The sequence below is a fragment of the Schistocerca americana genome, chromosome 10, assembly GCF_021461395.2.
Source record: "Schistocerca americana isolate TAMUIC-IGC-003095 chromosome 10, iqSchAmer2.1, whole genome shotgun sequence".
NCBI classification, from domain to species: Eukaryota; Metazoa; Arthropoda; class Insecta; order Orthoptera; family Acrididae; genus Schistocerca; species Schistocerca americana.
In genome coordinates this window covers 96843370-96869009 of record NC_060128.1, presented here as the reverse complement: position 1 = coordinate 96869009, position 25640 = coordinate 96843370, and the positions used below count along the sequence as shown (strand labels likewise).

The 25640-nt window shown below is 40.4% G+C and overlaps 1 protein-coding gene across 1 annotated transcript; it reads left to right on the top strand.

The window, feature by feature from the left end:
• Nucleotides 1-2508: 2508 nt before the first annotated feature.
• On the top strand, nt 2509-25273 carry LOC124552604 (60S ribosome subunit biogenesis protein NIP7 homolog). Its single transcript, XM_047126928.1, has 4 exons — nt 2509-2664; nt 3214-3439; nt 3581-3721; nt 25079-25273. Exons 1-4 carry the CDS (start codon nt 2609-2611, stop codon nt 25196-25198), a joined length of 543 nt encoding a protein of 180 aa, XP_046982884.1. The 5' UTR covers nt 2509-2608; the 3' UTR covers nt 25199-25273.
• Nucleotides 25274-25640: the final 367 nt, after the last annotated feature.

Genomic DNA, 25640 nt, shown 5'->3' with positions numbered 1-25640 from the left:
CATGTTAAACCAGAAAAAAAAACAAAGCTCAGTGTTAATGAAGTTGTACAATGTACAGACATTTCACAATACATTCACAACAAATATTCAACAAATATTCTCCACCGAGTTCAATGGATTTAGCTGCACATGAACGAACAGATTTTGTTGCACGTTTCAGTTTCACAGGGTTGTTCTTAATTTCGTCTACTGTATTCATAATGCGAACAAGTAAAGCCTCACGTGTGTTGACTTTGTCCTCATAAAATATGTCTTTCATCCATCCCCGTGCACAAAAATCCATTGGCGTAAAATCGGGCGATCTGGGTGACCACAGACATATAGCACCATGACCAATGCATTTCTGGGAAAATGATCATTTAAATGTGCAGTAACGGCGTTGGCGAAATGTGGAGGCGCCCCGTCATGTTGAAAATATGTTTGCAATCGCGTAGAAAGTGGAACATCTTCGAACAAGTGGGGCATTTGTTCTTGAAGGAATGGTAAGTACGTCTAGCCAATTAGACGTCCTGGGAAAATGAATGCCCCAATAAAGTGTGTGTTGGTTATACCACACCACACATTTATGCTAAATCGCTGCTGTAAATTGCGCTGCACTGTTGCATTTTGGTTTGCTTCAGACCATATGTGCTCGTTATGTAAATTGTTTGTATCATCTCGAGTAAACTGTGCACCATCAGTAAATAACCTGTATTTGTGTAATTGCTGATTAGTTTTTAACCAGTGGCACAGCTCCAAGTGAAGGGCAGGATCTCCCAGATGTAAAAGATGCACATCTTGTTTGCGGTAAGGATACAGATTATTGTACTTCAGTGTACGCCATATTAGACTGTGAAATGCCTAATCGTTGAGAGATACGTCGTGTACTGGTACCCGGGCTAAGGCGAATATTTTCATCACCGTCTTCACGTATCGAGCGCTCGTACTGATTATGAAGGCTATGTAGAAAACATGTCTCCCGCAACATTCGAAATACTCCACTAATGGTTCGTGCATTCGGAATCCTCCGAGTTGGATAACGTACGCTACATTCGTTAACTGCAGACGTAGCATTAAATCACATTTGCCATAAAAAAAACACCATATCGGCGTATTCTTCTGTCGTATATTTGAAAGGCACCCCTATTTCATAAATAATCTACAAACTACAGCAGTTACTACTTGGTTTCTCTTAAATACACTGTTGTTATGTTCTTTTGCTGAACAAAAACTAACTCGTTTCAAGGTCAGGAAACGACTGAAACAACTCACTAATTGTTGCCAACAATGGCATAATCGTTTCTACATTCTTAATGGAAAGCAAAAAATTTACTTGTATAATAATCTTTGCTACTCTGGATGATCTGGAGAACTACTGCAGATACACGCCTGTGACAAGTTTTATAAGATTCACCAGACCAATTACAACCAAATAAATGGAAATCGTGCTTTACTTTAACCTCAAAAAGTTTTGCGATGGCTTCATATTAGCGAAGTTGGTAAATTTCAGGCAAAATCTGTTATTAGCCGTAACTCCGTGACTATACATTTGCAGACCTATGTTTATATGAACTTTTTTCTTTAGTTTTACTTGTAGAATAACATATTAAAGTATTCAACTTTACCTGTCTGCTCAAAACATTAAGATTTACATAAATGACGTATTCTGCAGATAAAATAATCCTTGTGGCGCACATTTATATTTTACCTAATGTACTTCTTCTCCATGTTAGTTTCCTTAAAGAGATGGCCACTGCCTATAAATAACGAACTTCTAAGTAATTGCAGTGAAGTATTCGTGGGTGAGATAATTTATCAAATTTTCGTAAGTAACTATATAACCTAGCAAAATAAAAATGTAAGATCAGGGCCAGTTTCCTTATTTGCTGAGAATATAGTGATGCTTTACCGCCAGCATGAAGTTATAGAAACTTGTTTAACGTATGCATTACGTTTTCAGTACAAAACACATCAGAAACTTAATTAGTCTTTTTTTATATCTGCAACTCCAGTTTCTAAGTGTGCTATTGTTATTTTGTGCAGCACACTAATTTGCTTTATATGCTTCTTCAGTAGCAAATTCTCTTCTCGTACCCTGTCATATTATGCCTCCAGCTTGTTTTGGACTTGAAGACCGTAAAGTATAGTCGTCATAAACAGATGTACACGGCACCAAAGGAATGAAATTCCACCATAAAGTTATAATAATATTTTTACTGCATAAAAAGTGAAATGTCAATATTTGTTGCTGTCTATAGACTTATTAAAATCGGGAACTGAGGATCCAAATTTTTACTCGTTGGCGCTTCTCACCACCGTGGAAATAGTGGCCCAATTTACGTTGGCCTCGTAAGGAATGCTGTAACTCATGTTAGCCATTCTATGAAATTTTAAATCTTTGCCTAAAATCAAATAAATACAAATCCTTTCGTAGAAACACGGATGTTTGTTCATTATAAAAACACACACTTTCCGTTATCACCGATCAAGTATCTTGACCTAATGTGATATCTTTAGCGATCTGTGCTTTGGTCCGGCAGTGTTGTTATGCCATGTACACAGTACACACAACACAGATAAATGTAAACAGATTCACGTGGTGTGATTTGTTTGTTGTAAACCTGAAGAAATGAAGCATTTAAGTGACGATCGAGTGAAACTGGTTTTCGAAAAATTAGCAAAATAGTGAGTATTGGCTAAATAGCACTTCATTTCCTTTAGATGTTAGCTGCCATTTGTTTCGAGCATGTTGAACTACAAGTATGGGGACTAGTGTAGCAGGGGATACAACCCGTCGGCTTTGGACAATGACATCACAAGTCGCCAATCGAGAAGCGATTCTTCTTAGTGTTGTAGATCCCTTCAGTGGCTGATAAGTGTTTTTTGGCCTTTTAAAAAAAAATCTCACGAGATAGAATAAACAGATCCACTTTATTAAGCAATCAGTAAAAAAACGAAACTGAAACATAACAGCAAAAGCGAAAATGGTAAACTGCTCTCTGGCGATTTGTGACGTCATTGTCCAAAGCCGGCGGGCTGTATCCCCTGCTACACTAGACCCAAATATGTACAGGAACTTAAGAGTCCGTGTTTGGATCACGACTAGCAAGCATTTGTTTCTTTTACATACTTAGATTGTGACGTAATACTTCTACAGTTAACGTATCAGTGACAGCTTGACAACCCAGCACTTTTGAAGAGTGTTATCTAATAACACTTTTCTTTCCGCCACAGTATCGGTGCTAATGTGAAACTCCTGATAGACAGGCCAGATGGCACATATGTGTTTAGGGAGCAGAAAGACCGAGTGTACTACGTTTCGGAGAGAGTTTTAAGTTTGGCGTCGAATGTCGCTCCTGACCATCTAATCAGTGTTGGAACGTGTTTCGGTAAATTCACGAAATCTGGGAAGTTTCGTCTCCATATTACAGCACTACAATACCTCGCACCATACGCACAGGTAACGAATTACTACTACACTACAATTTGAGTTAAAGTTTTCGTTTTAGGCGAATTACTTTATTTTAAAGAGGATGCGGTCCTGGGGATTGAGTGACTTTTTGTGTCATGTGCATATTGAAAATTTTTTTAACTGTTTCAGTACAAGATCTGGGTGAAACCGTCCGGAGAGCAACAGTTTCTGTATGGACATAATGTCCTGAAATCTGGATTGGGGAGAATTACAGAAAATACTCCAAAGTACCAAGGAGTTATTGTACTTTCGATGAACGACATGCCACTTGTGAGTATCTCCAGCTTTTTATTATTATTATTATTATTATTATTGTAATATACATAATATCTTATAAGAAAAACTGCTTTGTACCCGGCTAGTGTGTGGGGTCTTGATATATTGTTTGATAAAAAGTGAGATAATGAGAAACTTTAATTGATGAATCTGCATAACAGTTTTAAGTTGTGGAATACTATTTGCCTGTGTCACACACAGTAGGCTCTGTGAGAAAGCTACTGTGAAAGGAAATGATCTAGGAAGATCATCTGTGGTGCTTCTGAATGCCTCCTGGGTGTTCCCAATACTCACGTTCTTCTTTGGCCATAGACATCTCTGTTGATACTCCTTTTTTAAATAATGATTTTAGTCACAGTCTATTCTGTAGTTTAGACAAAGGTCTAGATTAAATTGGAGGGTCGTAGCCTGGCTGTGAGTTCATGAAGCCAGTGTGTGTCTCCTGACATTATTATTAGCCCATTATTATTTTCGTGACATTTTAATATTAAGACCGTACTGAAAACCCATTTTTTTCCCACAGTGGTCTTTTATTTTCCAGATTTTAATATGTCTGAAGTCCTTCATGGTAATATCCCTCTCCAAAACTCCCACATTCTCCACTGGAGTCACAATAATTTGGTAGTTAAAGTACATGCGATTGTATGACACCATAATTGTCTTTGTGGTTACACAGTAAAGGTGATTGCTTGCATTGTTGATGGCAATACTATTCAGAGCTGATGAGTTGTGCTACTTTCATGGCTATGACAGGCATACTGTCAATATAAATTGATCCAGGTGTACCAACAGTAGAGCCATATTTAAACACTAGGTTCAAAAATTGCCAAACCACAAAATTCAATTTGGTGTAGGAAAACATTGTATTGGAAATAATTGCTCTGTTGCCCAAAGATATCACGTAGAAACTCAATGGATTCATCTACGATGTATAGTAGTGCCCAGGAGGAAGCCGCCAAAACTGATGTGTATCAAGATTGACCAGATGCTGTAAAGACTACTGGCTCTTTGTCATCATTATGGTGGCTGTGATGATGCAGTATTGATTTGGGCATAGAAAAGACATATGGCTCTGCCCTTGCTCTGTTACTGCTTTCCTGCAACTTGACAGTCTTTTAGTTAGCAATCCAGTGAAATTATTATGTTTAGTAAGAAGAGGTTATAGCATAACTGTCTGATTACCATCAGTTGTTCCACAAGATCCACTGTGGGACAGGGACCTTTGGATGGATTTATGGGTGAGGCTGCGAGTTCTTAATTGCACACAACTTTTGCTGAGTGGAAGGCAGTTGGGACTTCTCCAGTAACAAAGAACATTATAGGGGAAAAACGGAAGCGTCCGATCCCACCCATCTGCTTTGACCCATGACATCACAAATATGGTGGAAACGACCATAAACCACGATTCCAATATGGCGCACATAAAGTCGGTACGTAGACGTTATAAGGACGAAAATACATCGAAAAACAAACACACACACTTTACACAAAAAGCCTAATGACACTAACGGGACAAGGGCGGAAAATGGGGTTTTTTGGGTGGGGGCAAACTAAATATAAACAAATTTAGGCACCCACCCCCATACAAAACCACACAAAACGTCGAAAAAACCGACTTCACAAAACTCCCCAAATACCACTAAACACAATATCATCTGGAATCAGACACCTATATAGCTCAAGAGCAGCTCCCGATCCCATAAATTAGGATCCAACACTTGCCTTGGCCTATACAGCTCATCTCCCGATACCAATATCAACTTACATAGCCACACATTGGGATCGAATACTTCCCTTGACCTGCGCACCGTTAATTTTATCCGTCATATCCATTTCTGAACAAAAACAACAATTGATTAATTTTACTAAAATTACCACACGATGTACAGCGAACAAGACTAAATAAACCTTCACACAAAATCGTTAACTCACTGAAACGAATTCCACTGCAAAATATATATATATATATATATATATATATATATATAAAGACTTACCTTAGGGGGAAAAAAGGACGGGTATACACTCGCGCACACACACACACGTCCATCCACACATATACAGACACAAGCAGACATATTTGGTCTTTCCCCCTAAGGTAAGTCTTTCTGCTCCCGGGATTGGAATGACTCCTTACCCTCTCCCTTAAAACCCACATCCTTTTGTCTTTCCCTATCCTTCCCTCTTTCCTGATGAGGCAACAGTTTGTTGCGAAAGCTTGAATTTTGTGTGTATGTTTGTGTTTGTTTGTGTGTCTGTCGACCTGCCAGCACTTTCATTTGGTAAGTCAAATATATATATATATATATATCTCCAACAATCCCCATTTTTGAAATGCAACACCACACTGTTACTTTTAAACTGTAGAGAGTGTAATTCAAGTGGGTTCTCTGGTGCCCAGTACCAATAATTTTGAACATAGACGTAACTGTCTACATGAAAGTGTGCTTCATCACTCATGAAAACTGTAGCAGCTGCATCTTCCGTAAAAATTTCATCCATTACGTGACAAAACTCTATACCCTGCACAAAATCCCCTTCACTAAGCTGCTGGACGATCATTATCTTGTATGGGTGAAACTTAAGATCATCATGTAAGATGCAGTGCTACAGCCTGTCGTCTAGCCGATCGTTTCAGACTAGCAAGCACTACCATTCTCACTCGGTCTACATTTTCCGGAGTTCAAACTGAATGGGGAAGACCAGGTGGCTTCTTTTCCATCACAGATCCAGTACTTATAAACACTGCAACCCATTGGAGTACAGTATTTCGGTCGGGCACTGCCCCTCGATGTCCGACTCTAAAATTTTGACGGAAAAGATGCTGCACTGTGACTACAGGATCATTGTTTCTAAAGTATTGCTCGACAATGAACACATGGTGCTCTACGCTCCAACACTCCATAACGACTTGAACTGCGTTGTATGGACAGTCTGCCGACATTCATTCAAGGTCAATGCTCCCTCTCATTGCTGCGTACTAGCAGTTCAAAAAACATGCATTTCCTCTGCTCCCCCCTGTACAACCCAGTATACAGTGTACTTCTCCAGCCCCTGAAGGGAAGTGGAACCAATATCTCACCCACAACCAGTGACATACAGTATGCTATTAAGACCTTGGAGATCAGAGCAGCTCCTTTGTTGCCTCCAGTTTGACTTAAGCAGATGTCATTCCACCTCTGGAAATCTGACCCCGTTGGTGGTGGTGATACTGCAGGCCTTTTTAGTCTTGAGAAAGCCTACAGGAGCAGTTGGAGGCAATTGGCAGAACATTGTCAGACACTTCCATCGATGTGGCTTCCAGGGAGATTTTCTCATCTTTATAATATTCTTCTCACTTCCCTGTTTCAGATATTGAGTTGGAAAGTACTTATGGACAAGTTAAATACGGGGCACAGTTTCCAGTATGAGAGCATCCTAAGAATTTACAGGGTGTTTCAAAAATGACCGGTATATTTGAAACGGCAATAAAAACTAAACGAGCAGCGATAGAAATACACCGTTTGTTGCAATATGCTTGGGACAACAGTACATTTTCAGGCAGACAAACTTTCGAAATTACAGTAGTTACAATTTTCAACAACAGATGGCGCTGCGGTCTGGGAAACTCTATAGTACGATATTTTCCACATATCCACCATGCGTAGCAATAATATGGCGTAGTCTCTGAATGAAATTACCCGAAACCTTTGACAATGTGTCTGGCGGAATGGCTTCACATGCAGATGAGATGTACTGCTTCAGCTGTTCAATTGTTTCTGGATTCTGGCGGTACACCTGGTCTTTCAAGTGTCCCCACAGAAAGAAGTCACAGGGGTTCGTGTCTGGCGAATAGGGAGGCCAATCCACGCCGCCTCCTGTATGTTTCGGATAGCCCAAAGCAATCACACGATCATCGAAATATTCATTCAGGAAATTAAAGACGTCGGCCGTGCGATGTGGCCGGGCACCATCTTGCATAAACCACGAGGTGTTCGCAGTGTCGTCTAAGGCAGTTTGTACCGCCACAAATTTACGAAGAATGTCCAGATAGCGTGATGCAGTAATCGTTTCGGATCTGAAAAATGGGCCAATGATTCCTTTGGAAGAAATGGCGGCCCAGACCAGTACTTTTTGAGGATGCAGGGACGTTGGGACTGCAACATGGGGCTTTTCGGTTCCCCATATGCGCCAGTTCTGTTTATTGACGAAGGCGTCCAGGTAAAAATAAGCTTCGTCAGTAAACCAAATGCTGTCCACATGCATATCGCCGTCATCAATCCTGTGCACTATATCGTTAGCGAATGTCTCTCGTGCAGCAATGGTAGCGGCGCTGAGGGGTTGCCGCGTTTGAATTTTGTATGGATAGAGGTGTAAACTCTGGCGCATGAGACGATACGTGGACGTTGCCGTCATTTGGACCGCAGCTGCAACACGGCGGACGGAAACCCGAGGCCGCTGTTGGATCACCAGCTGCGCGTTGCCCTCTGTGGTTGCCGTACGCGGTCGCCCTACCTTTCCAGCACGTTCATCCGTCACGTTCCCGGTCCGTTGAAATTTTTCAAACAGATCCTTTATTGTATCGCTTTTCGGTCCTTTGGTTACGTTAAACCTCCGTTGAAAACTTCGTCTTGTTGCAACAACACTGTGTTCTAGGCAGTGGAATTCCAACACCAGAAAAATCCTCTGTTCTAAGGAATAAACCATGTTGTCTACAGCACACTTGCACGTTGTGAACAGCACACGCTTACAGCAGAAAGACGACGTACAGAATGGCGCACCCACAGACTGCGTTGTCTTCTATATCTTTCACATCACTTGCAGCGCCATCTGTTGTTGAAAATTGTACCTACTGTAATTTCGAAAGTTTGTCCGCCTGAAAATGTACTGTTGTCCCAAGCATATTGCAACAAACGGTGTATTTCTATCGCTGCTCGTTTAGTTTTTATTGCCGTTTCAAATAAACCGGTTATTTTTGAAACACCCTGTATATACTTGTTATTACAATGAGTAGTGGTGTTCATCATTCATAAGCATCCCAACTTGTGAATGATTTTGTGGCATTTTGATTCTCTAACAACTTTGCAAATTTAACAAACCAGTTGCAGTAGAACATCGGAAAACTGGAGGAGTCAAGACAACACATGAACTTCAAATTTGGGGTCAACCAGTGGCTGGGATAGTGCCCATCAGCTTTGTCTGGTGAGATAACTGTGTTGTGTGATGTTATTGAGGGATGAAATGTTTGAAATGAATTGCATTTGCAGAAGCATATTGCAATAACCGTTGGCACACTCAGTTGTATGATGTTTATGTTTCTAAATTGTTTCGGAGTGATGTTAGTACAGCAGTGGACTTTTTGCTGTACATTACTTGGAGTTTTGGAGGATTGTTGTTGTTGCCTTGTCAGTGAGTTAAATTTTAATGTCTTCAGTTATTGGCTACTGACGTATTTTTGGTTTTGAAGGTGTTAGATCCTCATATCCGTAAGACACCGCCTTATTAAAGACACCTTCATTGTAGAGAGGCAAGGTTCGTGTACGTCAAAGAAGCTGAGATCCATGCTGGCAGTAGCATAGCTACCACCAGAGCATACTAAGCTGGACAGGTCACGACAGAGGAACCAGGCAAAGTGTCTCCTGCAGCATAGGGCAGGGATGACTCAAAAGGCACGGGGAAGCCAATGTTCCTAGGCGAGTAAACCCTAAATAAGTTCAAGTCCTCCAGGGCGAGGCCAATCGCTCTACACTGAACCGCAAGAGGCTCGGATAATGGATGGCACATATAGAATACACCTTCAACAAAGAAAAGGGGCAAAATTATCTGGAATATACAATGAGAGAAATAGCCAAAGAGGACATGAAGTTTTAGTAAAATACTGTGACACTAGAATAAGTGAGATTGCAAGGACAGATAGATATGCCTCAGTATTATCTGCTGTGCAGTGTACTCTAAAGGAGAACAGGTCAACATGGAACAGGGTTGATAACAACAAAAGAGTTTGTCTCTCTCCCCACCTGTACACTACTATTCCTTCCCTTTCCCCACCCCATCCACATTGCTGTTTGCATTGCACATGATGTTGCATTCCGGCACAAGATGCTGGAGTTAACGGTCGTGTGTGCGTGATGTTTGCTAGCTTCCTTGCTTTCTGAAACAGAAGCAGGAATAAAAGAACATTTTTATAAGAAGGCAAAAAACACCACTCTGGCTGTAGAAAGTTTTTATTAAACCACTACTGCTTTCACACCAGTTTAGGTGCGTCCTCAGGTGATCTACTTGGGTATTAGAAAGGAATTATTATACTCTTTTTTTTCTTTGTACACTGACTTAGTAAATATTATATGGAGTATAGTAGTCCTGTACACTAAATACTTACATAAATTTTGTCTACAGCATTATTTTATGCCTTAATAATATTTTTTGAAGCTTGTAACCTGCTTCCATTGTTTAGGTGTTCTGCTAATGGTCGGTAATAATATGAGACAATATAGCAGAGAAAGAATACCAGCAGCAAACAAAGTATATTACGCAAACATACAAGTATTTAAGAATTCTCTAATTACAAGAACAACCAAGTTAAGAGTATGCTATTGCCTTGTTTGACTATTGGTACATATGGACCAGAAATGAGGACAGTGATAGAAGCAGATTTGAACAGCCTAACAGCATTTGAAAGAAAAACGCTGCAAAAAATTTATGGGCCTGCAAGACAGGCTGTGGGTTGGAGAGTAAGGTAAAACATTGAAACACATGATCTTATATCAGGGAAAAATAGAGTGAAATTTCTTAAATTTCAAAGAATCCACTGATTAGGACATATGGGGAAGGTGTCAGGTGACAGGATGCCAGGTGAATAATGAAAGGCAGATTGTATTCCACCAAAAGGAGGGGCCAACCAAGGGCTACGCTATGTGATCAAAAGTGTCTGGATACCCCCAAAAACATGCGTTTTTTCATATTAGGCGCATTGTGCTGCCACCTACTGCCAGGTACTCAGCATTAATGACCGCAGTAGTCATTAGACGTCGTGATTTGTCAACCTCCCTATTCCCATTATTTAGCACTGAGTGACTTCTGGTTTTTCCAGAAACTGAAAAAGGCTTTGAAAGGAACCATATTTCAGAAGAGGGAAGACATGCAGAATTTGATGGAGCAATTGTGCATCATACCAAAAGAGGCTTTCTGAAAATGCTTCCAGCAGTAGCAGCAGTGTTGAGAGAGATGTGTAGAAGTAAGGTGACTAGTGTCACCAACTGAACTTGAATAAAAATTGCATGGCAGATGGTATATTGTACCACTGCTAATCATATCATTTTCTGTTTCACCCACAAATAGAGCAAGGGAATAATGAATATTCAAAAGCCTCCCAATGAGCCCTAACTTCTCACACCTTAGCTTCATGGTCCTTACATGAATTGTACATTGGTGGCAGAAGAACCATTCTGTAGTTGGCGCTAAATGCAGCTTCTCTCAATTGCCACGATAGTGTGTCATGAAAAGAGTGTTGTCTTCCCTCCGAGGATTCGCACTTGAGTTCACAAAGCATCTCCATAATACTTGCATGCTGATTGAACTTACCAGTAACAAATCTAGCAGGATCACTCATGAGTTGCTTTGATAATCACACCTGGTGGGGGTCCCAAACACTTAAGGGGTACTCAGGAATGGGCCGCACAAGTGTTGTATATGCCATCTCCTTTACGGACGAGTTACACTGTCCCAGAATTCTCCCAATGAAATAAAGTCAAGCATTCTCCTTCCATACTATAAACCTTATGTGCTTATTACATGTTACTTTGTCTTGTAACATTATCCCTTGATATTTAATTGATGAGACTGTGCCAGGCTGCACCCTAGTAATGCTGTGTTCAAATTTTATGGGATTGTTATGCTGTGTTGTTCATTGAAGTTCATATTTAGTAGTTTAAAGTGCTGGTATTGTGGAGTGCGTTGCAGCTGTTTTGATATCAATGGGTTTTGGTAATACTTAGTTCTGCTAGTTTCGGTCGCTGTGGGGTTCATTTGAGTTATGTAGGAAATTGGCGGTGCTGGACTTTCAAGTTTTGTGGGGGTTCCTGGTATTGCTGTCTTTGTTTGAGCTATATAGTTCATGTGTAATGAATGATATCCGTGGTGTGTTTCTTGCTTTTTGTATTTGGGTTGATTGTTGATGATTTCTGTATGTCATTTTTGGGTGAATATTTGATTGGAATGGTGTTGTGGTTGTTCTTGTCATGTATTCAGTTTGTCCCCTTCCAAAACCGCGTACTTCCCACAGTTTCATTTTATTGCTAGAGTTAAATACTTCTTGTGTTGTTGACAGTTGTTAGCAGGTGTAATGTGTGACATTGTGGTCACAACATTGACAACGCTAGTTATTAGAGAGACACTTATGAAGATGCATGATTCAGTAAAGTTCCTTGACCTCTTGTTTCACAGTAAGTTCTCTTCACAACTACATCAAGGGATCTGAAGATAAGATCCTGCAAGGTACTTAACTCTTAGTTGTAGGTGTGCTTCCTTAAATGCTATTTTGAGCACTGAGTTGTCATCAATTAACTTTTTATACCTAGGATTCACAGTCATGTAGAACTTTATAAAAGACATCATATTTACGCCAGCGACTGTAACACTTTCTTTATTCCACGATTGCAATTTCAGCCTCAGGCCATTATCAAGTACAGATTTTTGTGGCTTTAAGCCATGTCAACTGAAAATGAGCTGACACATTTATATGTCATTGTCATTACTATTAAATACATTCGTGACGCTGTTACATATTGCGAGCACACATATCCATATGTTGTTTTATGTCATATGGATATGTGTGCTCGCAATATGTAACAGCGCCACGAATGTACTTAATAGTAATGACGACAACATACTAGGGTCACTCCAAAAGAAATGCACACTGTCTTTTTTTAAATCCATCTTTTATTCTACATGTTTGAAAGTTTTACAGTTTGTAGATACATCCTTTAGGAACAATATTTTCATTTCTCTATGTAATTTCCATCCCTCTCAACTGCCTTATGCCATCTTGGAACCAGCGCCTGTATACCTGCACGGCAAAATTCTGGACCAACCTGTTGGAGCCACTGTTGGCAGCGTGCACAAGGGAATCATCATCTTTAAACCTTGTTCCACGAAGAGTGTCTTTCAGTTTCCCAAAGAGATTAGTCACATGGAACCAGGTCAGGACTGTAAGGCGGGTGTTTCAGTGTTGTCCATCTGAGTTTTGTGATGGAGCCATGTTTTATCACCTATCATAATTGTTCCAAGAAATTCATCTCCACCATAATCGTACTGTTCCAAAAGTTCGCCGCATACCGTTTTTCTTGTTTCTTTGTGAGCCACTGTCAACATCCTGGGAACCCACCTGGCACAAACCTTTTTTAACACCAACACTTTCAGTATTTTCAAACACTTCCTTCCCCTATCCCAACATAGCGTGACAATTCGTTTACGGTGATGCGTCTGTCAGCAGTCACCAATTTGATTAACTCTCTGCACACTGTCTGGAGTGTGTGCAGTACGAGGCCTGCCACTGCGAGGACAATCCTCAATACTGCCGTGCCCGCTTTCATCTCGTAACCTGCTTGCCCACCGACTTACTGTACTTCGATCAACAGCAGCATCGCCATACACCTTTTTCAACCTCTTGTGGATGTTTCCCACTGTCTCGTTTTCACAGCACAGGAATTCTATGATGATCACGTTGCTTCTGAAGAACGTCAAGTGTAGCAGCCGTCTCGAAGACATGCTGTGACGGTGCCACTCACGGGAACAGGTTGAACTAAGTTTGGAAACAAGCGGGAAGGATGTATCTACACACTGTAAGACTTTCACACGTGCAGAATGGAAACTGTATTTTTACAAAAATAGTGTGCATTTCTTTTTGAGTGACCCTCGTATAAATGTGTCAGCTCATTTTAAGTTGACATGGCTTAAAGCCACAAAAATCTGCACTTGATAATGGCCTGAGGCCAAAATTGCAATTGTGAAATAAAGAAAGTGCTACAGTCACTGGCGTAAATATGTCTTTTATAGAGTTGTGATCACCTCATCCCACCACTTGTACAGACTGTTCAAGTGTTTAAATAGAGAACTCCTGTGCTGGACTGACAACTTCATATATGGATCCGTCACTCTGATGCTGTTTGTAATAAAAGTCTCCTTATTCAATCTCGACGGTTGTCTTCATATATTTTCTTAATTCTTTGGTCCTGCTAAGCAGTGTCACTAATTTGACTGCTGAACTTCGTCTGCAGAGGGTCGAGGGCTGTAAGAGAGCTCTTACTTTATGATAACTTACTACAAAATTATGAAACCACGATTTAAAGAACTCTTCTGCATTTAACTATTCACATGATTCTTTACAACATAGAGTGAATAGATCAATTATTACAACATGCTCATGAGTAGTGTCTACATGATACTTTATCACCTGACATATAGATAATATAGACATGTGAGTCCATAGGAAACTCCAAAAGCATTTTTAACAAGTTTGTTTTGTTCTTGTTCAAAACTACGAGGGTAATCCCGAAAGTAAGGTCCCCTATATTTTTTTTATATGAGTACATAGGCCTGTTGATTTCTACAATGGTTTACATCAGTTTACAGCTTGGAAATTTAGCTATTTTTTGACATAATCACCATTTCTGTCGATGCATTTCTGTAGACGCTGTGGCAGTTTTTGTATGCCCATGTCATACCAGCTCGCCGCCATGTTGTTCAGAAAGTTATGAACCTCTTCTTTCAACTCGTCGTCGGAGCTGAATCACTTTCCGGCCAACCTAGGGAACACCTAGGGAACAGGTGATAGTCACTGGGCGCCAAGTCGGGACTATAGGGTGGGTGGGTGATTATGTTCCACTGAAACAGTTGCAGGAGGGCAAAGGTTTGCCGAGCGATGTGTGGGCGAGCATTGTCATGGAGAATGTGTACGCCCGTGCTCAACATTCCTCTCCTCAGGTTCTGAATTGCCCGTTTGAGTTTTTTCAGAGTGTCACAGTACCTGTCAGCTTTAATTGTGGTCCCAGCGATTCAGCTCCGACTATGAGGTGAAAGAAGAGGTTCATAACTTGCTGAACAGCATGGCGGCGATCTGGTATGACTTGGGCATACAAAAACTGCCACAGTGTCTACAAAAGTGCATCGACAGAAATGGTGATTATGTCAAAAAATAGCTAAATGTTCAAGCTGTAAACCGATGTAAACCATTGTAGAAATAAACAGGCCTATGTACTTATAAAAAAATAGGAGACCTTACTTTTGGGATTACCCTCATATTATTGTTTGGCCCTCTTCTCCTCTGGAGTCCATTGTGTCCCGAACCCGTGATGGTAAAGCGTAAATAGCTTCTCCATTTTGAGAATTAGGTTAGCGCGTAAGCTCATAGCATGTGGTTTTTTTTTTTTCTCATGTTGGTAGTCTGGTTGCTATGCCATTGGCCTTACTGCAGATCTGACACCGGTTTCCATCAGATCACTGAAGTTAAGTGCTGTCGGGCTGGACTAGCACTTGGATGGGTGGCCATCTGGACTGCTGAGCACTGTTGGCAAGCGGGGTGCACTCAGCCCTTGTGAGGCTAACTGAGGAGCTACTTGACTGAGAAGTAGCGGCTCCGATCTCTTAAACTGACATACGGCCGGGAGAGTGGTGTGCTGACCACATGCCCCTCCATATCCGCATCCGGTGACGCCTGTGGGCTGAGGATGACGCGGCGGCCGGTCGGTACCGTTGGGCCTTCATGGCCTGTTCGGGAGGAGGTTTTTTTTTTTTATTCTTGTTGCTATGGGTTTATTTATTGGTTGTAATTTTTTGTTTCTAGTTCACTGTTGCTATTTGAGTTTATGTATTGTCAGTTTATCATTTGGAGATACTGAATAGAGCTGTAGATGCTAGAAAATGGAGTGCCAAGTGGGGAACATTTCTGACATATTCTTCTCCTCGAGTTCTAGTAGGGAGGTGGCGGCAGCGGAAGCAGCCAGAAACATTTCCGCCATTTTTGGGGATAATGCCATTGAGCAGAGCACAGCAAGAAAATGGTTTTCTCATTTTGAGGAGGATCATTTTGACATTAGTGACTCTGCCCTCTAGGAGGATCTTTGGAGTTTGATGGAGATTGTTTACATGCTTTAACGCACAATGATCCACGACAATGCACTGGAGAACTGGCAAATGTGATGAACTGTGATCATTCCACCATTGTGCGACATTTGCATGCAGTGAGGAAGGTTAGAAAATCAGACGTATGTGGTTGCTTGTCATCAGTCGACTTGTGAACAACACCAACCATTCCTCCCTTGTATCGTTACTGGTGAGGAGAAATGGGGTCTTTTGTTCACATGAGGAAAAGAAAGGAATGATTGAGTTCAAGCTAGGCAGCAACTCCATGTACAAAGACCTGCACGCTTCCACAGAAGATAATGTTATGCATCTAGTGGAACAATGATAGTTTAGTGTGCCACAAATTGCTTCTGTGAGGTGTAACCACCACTACTAACATTTGTTAACAATTGAGACATCTTGCAGATGCAATTCAAGTACAGCAACCAGGAAGAGTGTGTAAAGTGATGCTACTCTACAGTAATGCCACCTGCATTCTGATAAATTGACAAAAAACGCTATACAGGAGTTGGGTTGGGAAGTCATTCTGCACCCACCGTATGCATAATAAGTGAGAATACATTATTGATGGCTAAAGTCTCTGTTATGTATATTTGTTGTGTTTATTAAATGTGTGGAAAAACACAATGTACCTACCCAATAAAACCACTTGCTCATCAGTGCATTTTGTTAATGTGCTGCACTCACGCTTCTCCCTTCATATCTGCACACAAATTGAAAACAATGTGTGCACAGTATGCAGCATGCTACTTAATAGCTACTAAAATACCTTTTCAAGGCCCCCCACTATCTTTTGTTGGTCTGAGAGTATAACACTGGGACCTGTTATTGCAGAATTGTGGAAGCTATGAGGCCAGAGTATCTGATTTGTATAGCCAGTGATGCAACAGTGTTTTTGTTTTGATCGCGGGAAAAATATTAAGTGTTCAATGTTATAAAACCTCAAATACTAGGGATACGGTGCAATCAAATTGCGATTTTGAGGGAAAACACTTAATTTGGAGAAACACATACACACAAAACACACTAAAAATTTAGCATTGAGTGTTCAGTTTTCTCTTTTTGGCTACTCTGCAGATCAGCACATCACCACAGCCATCATTTCACTTTGACATTTGTTCGCTTCGTCAACTTGCGAACAAAGTTTGTGCATGTGAAATGTGTCTGTTAGTGGGATAAAGACACACCTAGTTACTAGCTGTTCACTAACTACCTCAAATTGTACTCCCATTGGTTGCCTCGAACTTGATACAGAGACACATTGTCAGCACCTGCATTACACTGTAAACAAACACAATGGGTGGACGGACCTATGTAAAGTTAAGGGATTGTCCGATTGGAGGTGCTATACTATTGGTTTCCTTTGACCTTTCTTACCCAGCCTTTTATCATGGGGCTTACAGTTTAACATGGTTTCCAAAAGCAGCTTCACGGTTTCCACTCACACCAATTACACAGTGGTGACAAAATCCTGGAATAATGTATGTACATGTACAGATGGCATTAGTATCACGTACTCAAGGTACAAAAGGGCAGTGTGGTGTGCGTACTGTAAGACCTTCAGAACACACACCATCAGATTATTTGACTTGTCGCTCTATCTAAGTAGGCGAGTGTCAGCAATATGTATCGTGGTCTTATCGTGGCGTGTTTATCTTCTGCCGTTAGGTCAGACGATAGAAATGCCACTTGCACACTTAGAGCAGCAGATTGACGGTGACCAACTTTAGACAGAACTTGATTAATTTTCACACACATTTATTAAAATAATAACAAGCATAAAAATTACTTAACTTGGTTCTGGATGCTATTTACAATTGACAATCTGAAGTTCCTTTGGTACTGGTACGTTAATCTTATTCTCACATATCTCTGATACATGACAAAGTGTCTATACATTTATGTTCATGGCTATGTACAGAAATATGGTAATCTTATTAGGCGCAGACTGGAACTTGTCTATAGACTGGTACAGACTAATGCAGACTGGTGCAGACTGACTAATCGGAGGTCTGTACACTCGTTATAATACCTCATGCGTCCATGTATCACTGTGCGAGTGTGATCCGCGAGGAGAAAAAGTTCCACGTTAGCAGCAGTCTCATTGGCTACGTTACATATTAATACGCGGATCGGCGGAAGCAGAATTTGGTCTGTCTCTATGGCAGCACCATCTCGTAGTGCGGAGACGGACGAGCGCTGCGCCTGCGCTGTTGTGCTTAGCGGGGCGCGCTCTAGTGGGAAAGTTGTGTACGCGCTGACTATGCGGAACTATGTACACAACAGGCAGTATATTGCCAGAGCTGTCATTTGTACTCGGGTAATTCATGTAAATAGGTTTATGATGTGATTGTGGCCACACCACAGGAATTAGCAGACCTTGGATGCAGAATGGTAATCCAGGGTTGCCACAAGTTCTGGAAATCAGGGAATTTCAAACGTGTCAGGGAGATCAGGAAAATATCAGGGAATTTGAAAAAAGACACCGAAAAACCTTGTATTTTGTCTCATTAGATGAAATGATTTGTTTGATATGCATTGTCGCTGGCTGGGTGCAGCTGAGTACGTGTGCCACTTCCCTACTTCCTCACTCTTACTGCTTCTCCTCTTCGTACCACTCCCCTCAGCTTGCAGCCAGTGCTGCCACCACTTCTTGCCACTAGTGTAGCAGCTGCCGACGAGAGGCAGGGACACATTAGGAGTGGTTTCTTTGGATTTGATTCTAAGAGATAGTTGACGCAGCGGTCAGAGATGGCAGTCATGTGTGCACTGCGATGTCACCAGTCATTTGACCACACCGCCGCCTGAGAGATCGATCCGCCGGATGTGATTCTCTCGTTAAACAGAACAGAAGAACAGCTGTGTTAGCCAAAGAGTACACAGCCAGTCACAGTACTTGTGCTCACTGCAAGGCGTCACTAGGCCACTTCACGTGTAGCAGGAGTGTAGTGCAGTTGTGCCAGTCTACAGTTCGTAGCCGCGCTCAGTGGTCAGCCAGCGATGTTAGTCGTCGTCTGCAGCTCAGTCATTGCAGCCATCAAGTCTTTGTAGCCCAGTTCCAAGTTAGTCTTCAAATTCACCAGATTCGACATTCAACAACCTCTTTACAGTTTCCCAACATGGTGCCTGTGACATGCGAATAGCTGGCCACTGGGTGAACTTCCATTGACGGGCCAAAACAGCAGGCAATTTCTGTGGGTATCGCTAATGGACTGGGCCTGCCGATCTGAAGCCTATTGTGCAAGCCCTCCTCATCAGATCATGATGCACAAATTTTAAGTCTAAAAGATTTTTGTGCTGCAACACATGTTAAATATTGTTACCAACTTTTTAGGAAAGCTGATCCAGTTGCTGTAGAGACTTTTGTAAACCTTATCAAGGAACAAGAGTGGCAAGATGTTTATAGTGCTGATACAGTAGACGATAAATATAATGCTTTCCTCAAGACTTTTCTCGTGCTCTTTGAAAGTTGCTTTCCGTTAGAACGTTAAAACAGGGTACTAGCACAAACACGCAGCCTGGGTGGCTGACTAAAGGTATAAGAATATCTTGTAGAACAAAGTGGCAATTATATCAAAACGTTAGAAACAGTCACAATCTAAATGCAGTAGCCCATTACAAACAGTATTGTAAGGTGATTAAAAAAGTTATTAGGAAGGCAAAAAGTATGTGGTATGCAGATAGAATAGCTAAGTCTCAGGATAAAATTAAAACCATATGGTCAGTCGTAAAGGAAGTGGCTGGTCTGCGGAGACAGGTCGAGGATACAGAATCAGTGCGTAGTGGGAATGTCCGTGTTACTGATAAGTCGCATATATGTACAGTATTTAATAATCACTTTCTGAATATAGCAGGTGAACTAAATAGAAACCTAGTCCCAACAGGGTATCATATAGCGCTCTTAGAAAAAAGTGTTCTGAGACTGTTACCTGAAATGCTCCTCCATGATACTGACAAGAGGGAGATTGAGTTAATAATTAAATCACTAAAGACCAAGAACTCTCATGGATATGACGGGGTATCTAGCAGAATACTGAAGTATTGTTCTATGTATGTTAGCCCAGTACTTTGCCATATCTGTAACTTTTCCTTTAGGAGTGGTCGGTTTCCTGACCGATTACAGTACTCGGTAGTAAAGCCACTTTATAAAAAGGGAGACAGGGATAATGTTGATAATTATAGACCTATTTCTATGCCATCGGTGTTTGCTAAAGTTATCGAGAGGGTTGTATATACAAGGTTACTGCAGCATTTAAATTCACATAATTTGCTGTCAAATGTACAGTTTGGTTTTAGAAATGGCTTAACAACTGAAAATGCTGTAGTCTCTTTTCTCTGTGAGGTTTTGGACGGATTAAATAAAAGGTTGCGAACGTTAGGTGTTTTCTTTGATTTAACGAAGGCTTTTGACTGTGTTGACCACAAAATATTACTGCAGAAGTTGGAACATTATGGAGTAAGGGGAGTAGCTTACAATTGGTTCGCCTCTTACTTTAAGAACAGAAAGCAGAAGGTAATTCTCCACAATATTGAGAGTGGTAGTGATGTTCAGTCCCAATGGGGCACTGTTAAGTGGGGCGTTCCCCAAGGGTCGGTGCTGGGGCCACTGCTGTTTCTTATTTATATAAATGATATGCCTTCTTGTATTACAGGTGATTCAAAAATATTTCTGTTTGCTGATGACACCAGCTTGGTAGTGAAGGATCTTGTGTGTAATATTGAAACATTATCAAATAATGTAGTTCATGAAATAAGTTTGTGGCTTGTGGAAAATAATTTGATGCTAAATCACAGTAAGACTCAGTTTTTACAGTTTCTAACTCACAATTCAACAAGAACTGATATTTTAATCAGGCAGAATGGGCATGTTATAAGCGAGATGGAACAGTTCAAGTTCCTAGGCGTTCGGATAGATAGTAAGCTGTTGTGGAAAGCCCATGTTCAGGATCTTGTTCAGAAACTAAATGCCGCTTTATTTACCATTAGAACAGTATCTGAAATAAGTGACATTTCAACATGAAAAGAAGTCTACTTCGCATATTTTCATACGCTTATGTCATATGGTATTATTTTTTGGGGTAATTCTTCTGATTCAAAAAGGGTATTTTTGGCTCAAAAACAGGCTGTTCGAGCTATGTGTGGTGTAAGTTCGAAAACCTCTTGTCGACCCCTATTCAATAGTGTGGTAATTTTGACATTGCCCTCACAGTATATATTTTCTTTAATGTTGTTTGTTGTTAGCAATATTAGCTTATTCCCAAGAGTTAGCAGCTTTCACTCAGTTAATACTAGGCAGAAATCAAATCTGCGTGTGGAATGCACTTCCTTGACTCTTGTGCAGAAAGGAGTGCAGTATTCTGCTTCATCCATTTTCAATAAGCTACCACAAGAACTCAAAAATCTTAGCAGTAGCCCAAACGCTTTCAAGTCTAAACTGAAGAGTTTCCTCATGGCTCACTCCTCCTATTCTGTCGAGGAGCTCCTGGAAGAGCTAAAAAATTAAGCAAATTCCGGTGTTACATTCTTGATTTTCTTTATTTAAACTAACGACGTGTCGCCTGAATATGTTTCTTATATTTCATTTTATTTGTTTCTACAATCTACAACTGAATATGTTTCTTATATTTCATTTTATCTGTTTCTACAATCGTGTTATAATTTCATGTATTGACTTGTTCCATGAGCATGGAGACTTCTCCTTAATGTGGTCACGGAACAATAAATCAATAAAGATTATGAGGGATTAATTCATCACTGCAAGATTTGTGACTTGTAAATATGTCATTCTACAGATGCTTAGTCTAGTCATGTCTTCTATAATTGGCAACTGACTGATCAAGGACTACAGCAAAGTTTTTGTAAGGGTGTCATGTGCAATGAGATACAACACATAATGATACGCACATGTTTTTTCTTTGTATGTAATTGTTCACGCACTTTATATTTCAAGTGATCTTTCTTGGAGTGCTTTCTCAGTTAGCTTTTTTGTGTCCTGTTACATAAAGTTCTGCTGTTGTAATATTTCATCCTGTTAATGAACAGTGGAGAGTGTGAGAAATTAAAATGCACTGCTCAAGAATGTTGAATATGAACCCTCTGCTCAATTTTGGTGTTATACACCGAATCAGTAAACATTGATAAAAACACAGGAATGAGATAGGGTCATAACATATACTTGATGTTATTCCATCTGCTGTTAGAACACAAAACACTCTAACATAGTAAATGAAATGTAAAATCAAATTCATTGATTCTTAATTGCAAAAACAGGCAAACATGAAATTTGTTGATCAGAGCACCAGGTAAAACAAATGGGAAACAATAGTTTTAATAAACCGTACATATATTTTGGTGTAGAATCTGAATATGCAGTAAAATTGTGGGGTTTCTATTTGAAAATGCAATGTTGACCCCACCCACATAGCAGGACTATAGATAGAGGGATCCTAAATAAAATGCATTTGGCTGTCAAGAGAGCAACACATGATGCCTTCAGTGACTACAGTAGCAGAGTATTGTCAAATGACGCTCCACAAAATCCAAAGAAATTTTGGTCGTATGTAAAAGCTGTTAGTGGCATCAAAGTTAGTGTCCAGTCCCTAGCGAATGAGACAGTGGCTGAAATCTAGGGTAGCAAAGCAAAAGCCAAAATGCTTAACTGTGTTTTCAAAAGGTTCCTTTACAAAGGAAAACCCAGGAGTATTGCCCCAATTTAATACCCGTATTTCAGAAAAGGTGAATGAAATAAGTATCAGTGCCAGTGGTGTTGAGAAACAGCTGAAATCATTAAAAATGAACAAGGTTCCAGACTCGGTGGAATCCCTGTCAGGTTCTATACCAAATTTGTGGCTGAGTTAGCCCCTCTTGTAACTGCAAACTATCATAGATCCTGCGATCAATGAACCGTGCCCAGTTCTTGGAAAGAGACACAGGTCACACCCATCTACAAGAAGGGTAGTAGAAGTGATCTGCAAAACTACCGTCCAGTATCCTTGACATCTATTTGTTGGAGAATCCTAGAACATATTCTGAGCTAAAACATAATGAGGAATTTTGAACAGAATGGCCTCCTCAGTGCCAATCAGCATGGATTTCAAAACTTCTGTCATGTGAAACCCAACTTGCACTTTTCCCACAACATATGGAAAGCTTTGGATCAAAGTAACCAGGTAGATGCAGTGTTTCTTGACTTCTGAAAACCATTGGACTCAGTACTGTGCCTGCGCTTATTGTCAAAAGTACGATCGTACAGAGTATCAAGTGAAATTTGTGATTGGATTGAGGACTTTGTGATAGGGAGAACACGTCATGTTATCTTGGATTGAGAGTTATTGTCATATGTAGAAGTAACTTCGGGTATGCCCCAGGGAATCATGTTGGGACACTTACTGTTCATTTTGTATATTAATGACCTTTCAGATAATATTAATAGTGCCCTCAGACTTTTTGCTGATGATGAAGTTATTAATAATGAGGTACTATCTGAGATGATGATGAGGTCTCATACTCTGAGGAGCATAGGGGACCATGCGGGAGACACGCGCCGACGTTCTAGGCAAGGTCCTAGTGGAGGTAGTTTGCCATTGCCTTCCTCCGACCGTAATGGGGATGGATGATGATGATGATGATGATGATGAAGATGACACAACAACACCCAGTCATCTCGAGGCAGGAAAAATCCCTGGCCCCGCCAGGAATCGAACCCGGAACCCCATGCACTGCGCAGGAAGCGAGAACACTACCGCAAGACCACGAGCTGCGGACTAGAGAGAAAGTGCATAAATATTCAGTCTGTTATTGATAAGATTTCAACTTGGTTCAGAGATTGCTCTTAATGTTCGTAAACGTAAAATTTTGCACTTCACAAAACAAAGAAACACAGCCTCCTATGATTATAATATCAATGAATCACTGTTGGAATCGGCCAACTCTTACAAGTACCTGGATGTGACACTTTGTATGGGTATGAAATGGAGTGATCACATAGGTTCAGTCATGGGTAAAACAGCTGGTACACTTTGGTTTATTGGTAGAATACAGAGAAGTGCAATCAGTCTACAGAAGAGATTGCTTACAAATCACTTGTGTGATCCATCCTAGAATATTGCTCAAATGGGTGAGACCTGTACCAGATAGGACTAAAAGGAGATATCGATCATATACAGAGAAGGGCAGCAGGAATGGTCACAGGTTTGTTTAATCTGTGAGAGAGTGTCACAAAGATACTGAAGGAACTGAAACAGTAGACTCTTTAAGACAGATGTAAACTATCCCGAGAAAGTCTGTCAAAAAATCCTCAAGAACTGGTTTTAAATGTTTACTCTATCAACATACTGCAACCCTGTAAGTATTGCTCACATAGTGATTGTGAGGATAACACTAGAATAATTACTGCATGCACAGAGGCATTCAAACAGTCATTCTTCCCGTGCTCCATATGTGGATGGAAAAAGGAAGAAACCCTAATAACTCGTACAATGGGACATACCCTCTGCCATGCACCTCATGGTGGTTTGCAAAGCATAGATATAGATGTAGAGGGGTGGTGAGGAGGTGGTAAGTTATAGCAGAGACAAATGTCCCTTTTACTAGTATTAACTTTTCACCTAGAACATTTTTGTCATACAACACGTCATTTTTGAGGTATTTAACTGTCTCAGTTTAAAACAAACACCACCTATATGTTCTGCTCACAGTGTAAAACGAGATGTATTTTAACAAATACTTATGAGCTGTGCTGCACCAAGTCTACAAGATTTTTGACATTTTGTTATTAACTTGTAAACACTGCGTTTTACATTAATACTAGAGTTCAGGAATTGTTTATGAGAAATTTCACAAGTCGTCTTACAGATGTCCTCAGTGCAGATGTAAGCTTCAACTATACGCACTCTTTGATTCACAGAATTTGGCATACATTAATCTAGTAATTTTGAGAACTATGAAATGACACTCAGAGAATTTTCAAAGTGAAAAATGAAGCTGTGACAATTAACTGCACCTGTTATGTGATCGGAAGATCGTGTAGGTGAGGAATCGTTAAAATAACAATGTGGATTCTGTATCTTGGACATACTGTGATGGTTTTGTCCATCCAGATATTATATTTTTAACTCTGTACCATCAGAATATGGGATACACATTTTATGTATAATTTTATAAAGTAACCCTCTGTTCTCCTGCCTTACATAGTATCTGCAGGTAGTAAATGAACATAAATTTGATTGTTCACAGGGTTTTGGAGCAGCAGCAAAGGCTACAGCGGAGTGTAAACATGCAGACCCCATGGCAGTTGTATGCTTCCACCAGGCAGACATTGGAGAGTACATACGTTCAGAGGACACCCTTATCTGATGGAATCTAGTGGAACCTGTTTGTACATACTGTTATTTCACTTATATTTTTTTAAATAAATATACAAAATAATTACTTGTTCTTCTTTCATGTAGAGAGTAGACTAACCAGTGCAATGAATGTACCACTTAAAAATATCCTGAATATCAAAAAACAATTAGAAACAACATGAATTTCACATATGTAATCATAGAAAGTGTGGCAACTGGAAGACAGTTTAGTTTCAAAACCTGTCCTCCAGAATTTCAGTATTTATTTTTGTTGGATTTGACAAAACAGCTTCAGTACAAAAATATCTGACTAGTTGTAGTGTTAAAGAACATCAGCACTAATATAAAGTGATAAAACATACACAAAGAAACACTTTTGGTCTCATACACATTATTGCAGGGTGCAAAAGAAACACAAATTAGTTTTTGAATCATTTACCGTCTGTGTGCAG